The sequence below is a fragment of the Phaseolus vulgaris genome, chromosome 10 (genome assembly GCF_051622355.1).
Source record: "Phaseolus vulgaris cultivar YP4 chromosome 10, ASM5162235v1, whole genome shotgun sequence".
Taxonomy (NCBI): domain Eukaryota; kingdom Viridiplantae; phylum Streptophyta; class Magnoliopsida; order Fabales; family Fabaceae; genus Phaseolus; species Phaseolus vulgaris.
Window position 1 is genome coordinate 41,172,610 of NC_143507.1, and position 12,259 is coordinate 41,184,868.

Below are 12,259 nucleotides of genomic sequence, written 5' to 3' on the forward strand. Positions count from 1 at the left end.
CTAAAATTTGATTATAAAAAAAAATAATTTTAATTTATAATATATAAACGAAAAATATATTTAACCTAATGATAGATTTTTCACTGTTGTTAAATAAGAGGATTTGCAAACCTGAAATGATAAGGAATAAGGCAAAAAATTGTGTTGAAGACATATTCGCCACCATCTCCAATGACTACAACCTTCACACAAATGTACTCAGTTTAATAGTATAATTTGTTTAACATTGATTAGTATTGATTAAAAATATTAAATAACATCAAATGATATATAAATATAATAATTAATGTATTAATAATAACAAATTAAATGTATTAAACATGTCATATAACACTAAAAATATATTTAACTCATTACAAGAAAATCATCAAATGAAACCAATTTTTAGACACCAAAATAATTAATTACAATAGTAACTAAATTAGAGACAATTTTATAAACTAAAAAAAAATAGATATCAATTTAGAAACCATTTAAAAATATTAGAAACTAATTTAGAAACCAAAAATTTATTTAGTCCCTAAAATGGTCTCTAATTTAGTCACTATAACAACTAATTATTTTTTAATCTAAAATTGGTTTCTATTTATTAATTTTTTCTTGTAGTGACTATTACAATACAAGTTCCACGTATTTGTATACAAGTTTAGAATTTTTCAATACATTCCTAATACATTATTAGGACTTATAAAATAGCAAATATTTACAATTCATAGTTAAAAACAAAACTCTAAAGCCTTTCAGAACCTTCTAGGACACACTGCTCATGTACATAATATCATTATCACAGTTCACAACACAACAAAAAAGTAAGGGTAAGTTACTGAAAATAATTTTTAATAATATACACCCCCATCAGCTTCTCACCACCTGATATCTTAGTTTATGTGATTTAGATCATCAGTGAAGTTCAGATATCTCTATTACCACATAGGCATCAATACTTATTACACAAACAAACATCAGTTTATACATTATCCCAAATGTATGAATTCAATTTCATATCAATTTCATCATAGAATATAATTTAAAACGCAATCCACAACACTCAAAATCTTATTTAACATAAAAAAAAAACAACACTTAAATACTAAACCATCCAAATATAATATTTTTACAAGATTAAACCATATATATAAACAAACAATACAACACAATATATAAACAAACAACATGTCTACAAGAGAAATTGAATATTCTCCACATTTAGATTTTCTAGCCTAGGTTACTATTAAAAATTAAAGTTAGTTTCTCTTGCTTGAAATTTCTTATTCTGAAGGAAATTCTACCTCAAACATAGGAACCACTCCAAAATTTAGTATGAGCTTCAAGTTGAGAGAAACATTTTCTCAACTCTCAACTAATCCCACTAAGATTGATGACTAAATCATAGAGAAAGGCAGAGAATAATGGATCTTTAGAGTGAAAATCTTCACAGTGTATAGGACCATCTAATTTGATTAAATTTTGGTTTTGGGATTTTTTTTTCTCAAATCATAGTTTTTTCTTTTTCTTGTTACACGTGTGGATGTAATTCAGCAGTTGTATATAAAATTTAAATTAAATATGAGTCTCAACAAGTTTAGATATATGTTTGGTACGAGAAACAAGTATTTTAAAAGCATACAATTAACCTTTCTAATTTTTCATTACTTTGAATCTGTAATTGGATAGGTAAAGAGGGTCTAGATAGTACTTGGTACCTACGAAGCTCATACATTTCTCTTAAATGGCGTGTCGGTGTCGGATACTCGTATCGGATGCCGACACTCGTATGACACTTGTAGGACACGTATTCGTGAAGTGTCCAATTCAAAAAGTATTTGTTGGATTTCTAAAAATTCTAGTACGGTTCTAACACCATTTTAAAAAGGAAAAATACATTAATTTTCTAAAAACTCAAACTTATTGCATAAATTTTTATTATGATTATAAAAATAAGAAACAATTTTTTTTGAACCAGCCATGAAAAACATATTTTTGTTCCAAAAAATAATCTGAAACATATTTGTGCACATAAATCTTTATTGTCAATTTATATAATTCATAATTATATAATATATAGATTCATGTCCCCGTGTCCTACATTTTAGAGATTATACGTATCTTTGTGTCCGTGTCAGTGTTTGTGCTACATAGCTTAATACTAAGCGTACAATTGCTGACATGTCGGTGATCCTCTAACTCCTTCTTGAGTCTCCTTTCACAAATGTTGATGCTCAGTCGGGATTGACCTGAAAAAAGGCAATCTGATGATTAAGTAAGTACTCTATGTAAAAAGGGTATGTTGGTAATTGATAAAAGCATACCTTAAACCTCCACATAGAGTTTATTTATAGTGTTGGTCATGAACCTTTGTTATGATGGGTCGAATTCCAGTTATTTGCTGATGTGCCTCATGATCCCTGATTAATAGGGATGTATATTGGTATATGGGTATATTGGAATATCTAAAGAATATTTGTGTCATCTTTCAGTTAATCAGTTTGTACTTGATTTGTCGGAGATACCTCCTGCGTATTTCGATATACGAATTATGACTAATTAAGTGTCATTGTAAAGGTTGTTATTGTCATTTATTGCATGTCTTGAGATGTCCTTTGACTCGAGTGATCGGTCACCTAGGCCGAGACTGACTCGTCTGGTACCTAAAACAAGATATTCAAACATTATCAAATTTTAGTATGAGCTTGATCAAGTTGAGAGAAACACTTTTTTCAACAATCTATGTATATATTCTTTCTCATTCAACACATATATCATGTACCCTATGTTTATATATATATATATATATATAATAATAATAATAACTACTTTTATAATAGGGATTAAATATATTTTTTATCATTTTACTTTTATTCAAAATTGGTTTTCGTCCCAATTCCAAACTTTAGACCTCTTGAATACTTGTAGTCAGGAGATTATTAGAATGTGTTATTATTAATTTTTTTTTAAGTGATAAACGAATTTTCATTATAGAGGTAATGACTAATTTCAATAGTTTCCTACCTAGATGGTCCAAAATTTGGATTATAAACAAAAAGAATTTTAATTTATAGAATATGATGAAAAACATATTTAACCATAGATACTTCTCCGTTTTAACAACTATATAATTTCAATGTTGTTAAATATGAAGATTTGCAAACCTGAAATGATAAGGAATAAGGCAAAAAATTGTGTTGAAGACATATCCGCCACCATCTCCAATGACTAGAACATTCAAACAAATATACTCGAGTAGTTTAATAGTATAATTTGTTCAACATTAATTAGTATTGATTAACCATATTAAATAACATTAAATGATACTGTATATAAATAATAATTAATGTATTAAATTATGACAAATTAAATGTATTAATTTAAGATTTATTCAAAGAGAATCATTTCATTAGTATAATAGGCTTCCATTCTAGTTTATTCTTAGAATTCTTAATTAATAGGTATAGTCTAACTATGTATCATTTTTGTTAACATATGGGTTTTGGTCTAGTCCCTCCATATTTTTGTATTTTTTTTTAATAATATTTTTTTCATGTGATGACAAATGATTGTTGTTACTTGAGGTGTCAGCTTAGTTGACATGAAGTAGCATAGTGATACATAACATGAAAATTTTTATATAAAAAAAATGTATTAAAATGTCATATATAATATATTATTTGTAAGATTAAAATATTTTTAAAATTAAATGTCCACTACAAGAAAATCATTAAAATAAAAACTAAAAACTAATTTTAGAAATTTAAATAATTAGTTACTATTTCACTAGATTAAAAATATTTTATAAATTAAAAAAATTATTAATATCTAAATTAATTTTTATTATTAATAAAAAATTATAAAATGATTTCTAATATTAGTATTTAAATATTAGCTACCAAAGTTTAATATTATAATTTGTTAAAAATTAATTAGTATTCATTAACCATATTAAATAACATTAAATGGTATTGTATATAATATAATAATTAATGTATTAAATCATAACAAATTAAATGTATTAAACATGTCATATATAATATATTATTTGTAAGATTAAAATATTTTCAAAATTATATATTCACTAAAAAAAAATCATTAAATAAAAATTAATTTTAGAAACAAACATAATTAGTTACTATGTGACTAGATTATAGACTATTTTATAAACTAAAAAAAATTATTAGTATATAAAATAGTTTTTATTATTAAATACAAAATTATAAAATATTTTTTAATATTGGTATCTAACCATTAGCTACCAAGATTTCACCTACTTACTTCTTCATGTTTTAAAATAGTCTTTATTAATATTTTAGAAACCAATTTAGAATCTAAAATATTAGTAACTAAAATCTAAGTAACTAATTTAGATACAATTTAGAAGCAATTTTATAAGATTTTATTAATTATAGAAACCACTTAGATACCAATCATTTTTTAGTCTTTAATGTAATTTAGTTTATTTTTTATATTTAAATTTGGTTACTATTTAATAATTTTTTTAGTGGTCTAAAATATTTTTATTTTTAATATATGAAATTACAGTTGGATGTTCCTTTTTTTCTTTAGAGTTTTCCTCAGCTCATTCTGTAAACAAGTTTTTATAAGTTCAAAGGAGAAAATTTATGTTATATAGATAATTAATATTTTATATTTTAAAAGTTATAAATTGTATATAATATGAAACAAAACTATTATTCACTTATATAAAATATTTATTTCTCTAAATTATAAAGTTTGGAGCCGTTTTTTAACTTTTTCTTTATTTGATAAGAGCATACAAATAAAAATGTCAAAGTATAGGACCATCTAATTTGATTAAATTTTGGTTTTAAGATTTTTTTCTCTCAAATCATAGTTTTTTTTTTTTCTTGTTAGATGTGGATGTAGCTCAGCCGTTGTATATGAAATTTAAATTAAATAAAAAAATTCTACTACTTTAGATACATAGTAATATGTTTTGGTAGGAGAACCAAGTATTTTGAAATACACAATACAAGAAAATCATGAAATAGAAACTAATATTTAGATATCAAAATAATTAGTTGTAATAGTAACTAAATTAGACACCATTTTAGAAACTAAATAAAAAATTGATTTCTAAATTAGTTTATATTATTGTTAAATAGTTTCTAAATTGGTATCTAATTAACAACCAAGTTTTAACTCTAAATATTAGTTTCTATTTCATGATTTTCTTATAGTGATAGAGTCAGGTTTCTTAGTTTTTCTGTACTTTGTTAACCTTTCAACTTTGTAACCAGCACAGTGTTTTATTAATTATATTATTTGCAATATGTAAATTACATGAATAAACATTATTACTTATGACATAGTATAAATGGATTTTGTGTAAACTTTAGTCTCATTTGGATCTTAAATGAGTACAAACCCTTGCTTCCTTGTAAACTTTTCCTGGTCTGCAATAGTAACCTCTGCTTGGATTGCAATGACTATCCTGTGAGCAAATGCACAACCCTTCTAAAGCACATCCATCCTTCACTATTATCAACCCATCTTTTAGCCCAAGAATTTGGTCTGTCCACGTACTTGAGAAAAGCCCTTCTTTGTCATACTTCTCTTTAACCTTCAAAAATTTCTCTGCATTTTTGTACTTCTTGATGGCTCCTTCAAATGCCAAGTTCCTATTCTTACCCCAATGAGGTATCCCTCCATATTTGAAAATCCCAAGTTGCTCAATCTCTTCAAGAATGTCTTCATAGAGCCTAGGAGTCATAGGGTCCTTGCTACGGTAGTATGTGATATCGATGTCTAAAGCATCCTCTTGCTTCCCCAAGTAGGCCTTTGAAGCCTTCACATAACGCATCAGAATTCCATTGTAAAGCTCTATGCCACACAACCCCTTTGGCTCCAATCGAACCAGCTTTTGCACATCTTCAATGAAATCTTTTACAACTGACAAACCAATGCTGAATGTGGTTTGGTGGAAAAACTCTCCCTTCACCCTGGAATCCCAGGCACATGCTGTGATCTTTGCATCTTTAAGACTATCCAAGCATGTCCCAGATGCCTGAAGCCGGTTCTGAAACCCAATCACAGGGTATCCAGTGAAGATTATACCTGCAAGTACCAAATGTAAACCAAAAACTTTAGCTTCATAAATTCAATTCTTTGTTATATTATAAATTACTGCTGTCATATTTTTACTTAGATAGTACCATTGTTTGTAAGTCCATATGCTGATGTGATGAGGGTATTCGTTGTGGTCTTAGCATTTATGCACTTCCCGTCGGCATCACCAGCAGATTCTTGAATATCTTCTGCTACCCCATTAAATCAAAAACCAAAATGAAAAATATGTTAACGTGTTATATTATATAAGTGGATGCAAACTTTATTTTATAAATCTGAAGTAGGATTAAATTCTATTATAAAGTGTACTTTAAGCCTAACTCAACCTCATAAAACCGATTTATGGGGTGAGGTTTGCACTCACTTATATACAATGAAATACTCAACGTAGAGCATGACAGCTCGTGCATGAGATAACATATTATGGGTGGTCCGATAGCGGGTGACATGTCCAATAAACACTCACTAGGATGGCTATGATACCATACCATATTATAAAGTGAACTTTAAGCCTCACTCAACCTCATATACAATATTACAAAATGGACTTTTAAGCCTAACTCAACCTCATAAAACCGGCTTATGGGATGAGGTTTGCACCCACTTATATACAATGAAATATTCTAATTTCTAGTTCGATGTGGGATATCCAACAAATTTACTTCTTAATATGATATTAGACTCATTTAAAACCTATCCAAACGCGTGTTTATATTGGGTCTATCATGTCACTTGTTTCTCACATGTAAATTAGAGATAACGACATACAAATCTCACCTTATAAATATTTACAAAATTGAGTGTGATTTAAGTTTAGACTATTAAGTGTTATTTTTAAAAGAAAAAGTTTGTTCAGAATTTATATTTTTCTTACAATCCATTAATAACCTAATATTGTGTAAAAGTTTGAGAATGTGAATTGAATAAAAGATTGGGAAACCTGTGGTTCTTAGGAGTGCTAATGCAAGAGAAGAAGTGGGACGGAAAGGGATAAAGTCGTAAAGACCATTGCCCGATGCATTAATTGGAACACGATCATCAACACGGTACACAGCCCTCTGTTGACTTGGGTACCAAGTTATATCACCAAACTCATGTTCATATCCAAAATCACCAACTTCTTCTCCCAAATCTGAATCATTTTTTGCCACATACGTGATGGATCGCTTGAAGCTACCTTCTAGTTTTAGAGTAATCTGAAAAATAAATCCACCCAAATCACCAATCATCATACTATATATTATGGGGCATTTCATTCCTCTCACATAATAATGGTCTATATGATGTATGTTCCCACACCAAAAACTTTATTGCATACCTCCTTTTCTCAACCAACAATGAACATTTAATTCAACAGTAATGGAAATTTGCAAGTTTATAGAAAAAAAGTTACATGATGTATTTTTCTTCGTAAAATGGTGTTTGATGTGAAGCTTTAAACTTTTCATGCAAAGGAATGTGAATAGGAAGTCCCTTTCAAGCATACTTGAATTAGAAATAAAGAGTTTAGTTATATTGCTTTATGGGGTTAAAACTTTGAATATAAGCCAGATTCTACGACAACGCATGTGTCTCTTATCATAAATACAGGTTACGCATTTTTGGCTGACAACTATCACAAATAAGTTTTTTCCATTTGTAAAGTCTTTTGTATGCTTTTGAGAGTTAAAATATTAACATCTTACTATAGAGCATGTGAAACCACCACATACACAAAAAAGATGCGAAAGCAAACCCACGATGTTATCAATTTTTAACAAGAGTTCACATAAAAAGACAACGTTACTAAAATTTTAAAAAAATGTTGATGATGTATGTTCTTGTAAATAAGCAATTTTGTTATTTGAATTAACGAGCATAATGTATCGCGTCCAAAGAAAAGAACATAGTTTAAACGTAACCAATAAAATATAATAGATGCTGATGATGAAACAGAAAGTCCCATTCCTTCAAATAACAATTGTTCTTTTTGAATCCTGATTTTCCCAATTGTGACTATTAATAGTTTTCTTATTGAAATTATGAACATTATTAACCATAATGGTTATTTTCAGGCGTTTATTTGAATGCTCAATTAATAGCCCTTATACTTATACAGTCACTTAGTTATTACAAATCACGTTGCATCATTGTTTTGTCTTTCCATCTAACATTCAAAACATATACTCTTTTTTTTATCACAATTGTTAAATATATCAGACTAAAAATATAAATATTTATAAGGTTGAAAACTTAAAATCCACTTCAAATATGATATCAAAATAGTTTAAAGTCTATCATAATAAAAATTTGTTAAATTTATTAGGTTATCTATTATCGGACCACTATTAAACTATTCATACTATGTAGTCTCTTACACAAGTTGACAATTCTCAAACAAATTTCACCTTATAAATTTATAAACTGATTTTATAAGGTTGAGTAAATTTAAAATTTACTTAAAAGTTTAAAATGTTGTAGATGTTAAGAATTATATTTTATGAAAAAGTACATATATAATATGAAGATTTATACAATTTTTCTTTATTGATCCAACAGTCTAAAGTACTGTAATAATTAAAAATAGGGACAGGTTCCCACCCAACCAATGTCAACTATTTGAATTTAAATTTGAACAAAAAAAATTGAAAAATTATCGAATTGAACTACATTCATTGTTTATCTGTTGTATTTTTGTTGTTATCTTTTTGTTGCGCCCTCGAATTTAGTGATAGCTGACTACATGAGGGCATAAAGATATGGGTGGGTAATTTAAAAAAGGAGGATCTCAGACATTTGTGTACTATATGTAATTCTAAAAATATACTTCAAACTTTTATTTGTTTTCTACCTAATGGAACAAATGAATCAGAATATTTTATCAGCCTATGCCTATGTAGATCACCAATTTGTCAAAATAACTCCTCATTTCTCTTCTAGTGGTTGGTACACGATATTGATGAACAAGAAATTTAATTCAGATTCTAGGTGAGCTGGATACTTTGGTTCATGATTTCAAAATTATGAATATTTTTATTTTATTTTGTTTCATTAAGAAAAATTATAAGAAAATTGTATGTAAGAACAGGTAAGAAGAATAAATTTTATTCTTTTAGGTGTATACATTAGTTCATGTATAAGAAATATATACTAGTATGGGAGACTTTCTTTTTCTAAATTATAATATAATTAAGTAGAAATTCACTAATCATGTTATTTTATTATTATTAAATTAATTACATAGGATACAATATCGGTATAATTTGATAATTATTATTTCCTTAATAATTGATGTTTTGATTTTGTTCTCAACTTATCATATAATTTATCCTTAATTTTCAAATTTAAAAAACACCATAAAGTTAGTGTAGGATTTTCTGTTTTAGACTCCACTTGTCTCACTCGCTAGTTTGCCAATTCATTTATTTGCTGTTGCATTTGTTTATTTATTTATACTGATGGAATGTAATGTTAGTCAATGTCATAATAATTATGTAATGAATTTCCTCCATTATGACTATTGATAAACGACAAAAAATCTGCATTTCACAGTTTTTTACTGTCCTCTGTTTCACACTTGAACTAAACTGTTGGATGAAACTGATTTTTTTTTCTTCTTCTTGTGTTTTATGGCAACATACAGAAGAAAGTTAAGCACATCCTTCAAGAGAAAGCTTGGCTTTGTAATTTGGATCAAGGACGTGATTGTTTAAGGTTTAAATCTGATTTCATTAGTTTGTGCATATAAAAAGAACATCAACAACACTAACAGCAGAACATGGTAAAAAAGATAGGTTAACAATGAATTAACAAATCAGAGAGAAAATGTTAATTACCTGTGAAATAACTCCAAGCACCCCAAGTGAGACTTTGGCTGCATTGAGATCTTCATGTTGTTCATTGAGGCTCTCAACCTTAGCATAACCTTCTTGAGGAGAAGCAGGCCTAACAATCCTAAGGTTCACCACATAATCATGAACAGAACTTCCTTTCCCCCACAAAGTGCTTCCATGTGCACCACTTCCCATGAGCCCCCCAATGGTCAAACCCCACCAATATGGTGCATATGGCAAGGCCAACCCTGCCTTTGCAGCCTCACTGATAAGATCCTTCATTGTCACGCCACTCTCCACAGTCATTGTCCTTGCTTCCACATCAACCTTCACTATCTTGTTCAGGTATTTTGTGCTTATCAGCACCCCATTCTGGCCTTCTGGGCACACCAGCTTGGGGATGCTGTGCGAAAAACGGGTGGCAACTTTCATCTTGCTTTTGCTTCTGGCTGCTGATGCAACCATTGACACAATCTCTTGCTCAGTGGTGGGGTACAGCACTTTAGAGGCATGACAGATGCTTCGATCGGGAAACATGCCGTAGGAGTTTGTGATGGTGCAGGTTGTGTTCCCTGAAGAACACTTGATTGGATCCTCTGGAGGAGTCGAGAACACTGCAACACAGAAGAAAAGAAAGACTAGAGTTGAAGGGAAGGCTTTGTGAAACATCATGGTTAGTTAAATTTTTTAACTTGTACATTTGTGTGACCTTGATTTTACCATATTTATAGCTTCAACACTGAGATAAACAGACATACACTCAAGATCCAAGAATAAGGTGCAATGATGGAAGGACACAGACAAAGAGTAATGTTTTGTGGACATTTATATATGGATACTCATTATCTAGAAAGATAAACAAATAGAAGAAAATATAGTTGTGATTGTATTTAAAACTTTCAGCATGTTGGAAAAAGACTATTTTTAAATATAATTAAATGTTACTAATTATTTTTATATTTAGTGTCAATTTTTTAATATTTAGAAGAAAAAAAATCATAAAAGTAAAAATTATTTTTTTCATATAATCCAACGTATTCCTGAAATTGCAGTAATAATTGGTAAAGTTGTGTCCAACTCAATTAGAAAAAAGGATAAATTTCACCACAAAAACTGCCTCACAAAATATATTAAAAAAATAAAGCTTAAATACAATATTTTAAATGTTTGTTGTTTTGTTTTTCAATTAAAAATGAAGTTTCTTCTCGGTAATTTACATAATAATATTATTATAATAATAATAAGGTAAAACTTCAATTGTAAATTTTATTATCTAAATGATGATAAATTTTATTCTTTTGGAAAAATCATATATTTAGATACATGACTGTAAGGAATTACCTATGATTATTTTTTATATATATTTATTTATGACTTTAAAAAAATTCTGATCCTTTTATAAGATTCAAATTTAATGTTACACTTTGTCCTTTTATAAAATCTAATATAAAATATTTTGTATACTTTTTATTTTTTACAAAAATACCTCTAATTATATTTTGTTGAGTTCAATAAATAAGAAAAATACCTCTAAGTTAAATGTGTGTTCATAATAATGTTTGTGTATCGTTACTCAAATAAAATAAAAGTGTAGAAAAATATGAATTCAATAAATAATGTGAAAAAAATAAATTAAAGGAAAATAAAAAGATGGAAAAAGAAGAGTGTGGATGTTAACATTTTTCATTTTTGGAAATGAAGTAAATGAAGGTGTTAAGCAAATTAAAAAGTGAAAAACAAGGAAACTTCCTCGGACACCGCTTCAAATGAGTATTTCTTGCTTCAAACTCAATTTCGTATTTTGGTGGCACAAAAAAAATACATGTGATATACTTAACTAAGTTTACTAATTTTTTGTTGTTATTGAATAAATGGGAGAACGAGGAGAAACAAATTTAATTAAAAATTCAAGAATCTTATTATTTTACTTTCTTAGTTAGACTTATTTAGAATTTATTATATTTTTATTTCTTTTACATAACAAACAAAATATTTAAATTTTATGAGAATTAAAACAAAAATTGTGGTTGTGTAAGTTCTTTAAAGTCAAGATGCATTTATTTTTATTTGTTTGGACCGCTTGATATAGTTCTACTATTTAAATGAAGTGGTAAAAAAGTCATTTACTTCTTATTAGTTATTGACTTTTTGGAAGTTTTTCATTTTCATTTTTTATATTTATTATTTTAAATTTAAAATAATCTTTATTTTTTATTTATAAATTTTTTATTCTTTGAATTTTTTTCTATTTAACTGTTATTATCAAATTTCAATTTTTATATAATTTTTTCTATTTCTTAATTTCTCCAAAAAAAACTGACACATAAAAGGTATAATTAAAGTCAATTTTTATAATATTTTTTAAT

The 12,259-nt window shown here is 27.5% G+C and overlaps 1 protein-coding gene across 2 annotated transcripts; it reads right to left on the bottom strand.

The window, feature by feature from the left end:
- Positions 1 to 5,241: 5,241 nt before the first annotated feature.
- On the bottom strand, positions 5,242 to 10,737 carry LOC137819278 (putative L-gulonolactone oxidase 6). 2 transcript variants are annotated; one of them, XM_090296749.1, is made up of 5 exons: positions 10,614 to 10,695; positions 9,897 to 10,507; positions 7,022 to 7,277; positions 6,168 to 6,269; positions 5,242 to 6,069 (listed from the first exon to the last, which is right to left on the bottom strand). In XM_090296749.1, exons 2-5 carry the CDS (start codon positions 10,428 to 10,430, stop codon positions 5,354 to 5,356), a joined length of 1,608 nt encoding a protein of 535 aa, XP_090152875.1. In that variant the 5' UTR covers positions 10,431 to 10,507; positions 10,614 to 10,695; the 3' UTR covers positions 5,242 to 5,353. The 2 variants fall into 2 exon arrangements, with proteins under 2 accessions (XP_090152875.1, XP_068479178.2); XM_068623077.2 differs by having other exon boundaries at positions 9,897 to 10,737.
- Between the last annotated feature and the right edge of the window lie 1,522 nt (positions 10,738 to 12,259).

Bases quoted from the DNA above. Each gene is read 5' to 3' on its own strand.
- LOC137819278 (XM_068623077.2), bottom strand. From the start codon at position 10,565: ATGATGTTTCACAAAGCCTTCCCTTCAACTCTAGTCTTTCTTTTCTTC. The intron at 7,278-9,896 runs GTAATTAACATT...TTTATTTTTCAG, and splicing joins TGCTTGGAGTTATTTCACAG to ATTACTCTAAAACTAGAAGG. The intron at 6,270-7,021 runs GTTTCCCAATCT...ATGGGGTAGCAG, and splicing joins AGCACTCCTAAGAACCACAG to AAGATATTCAAGAATCTGCT.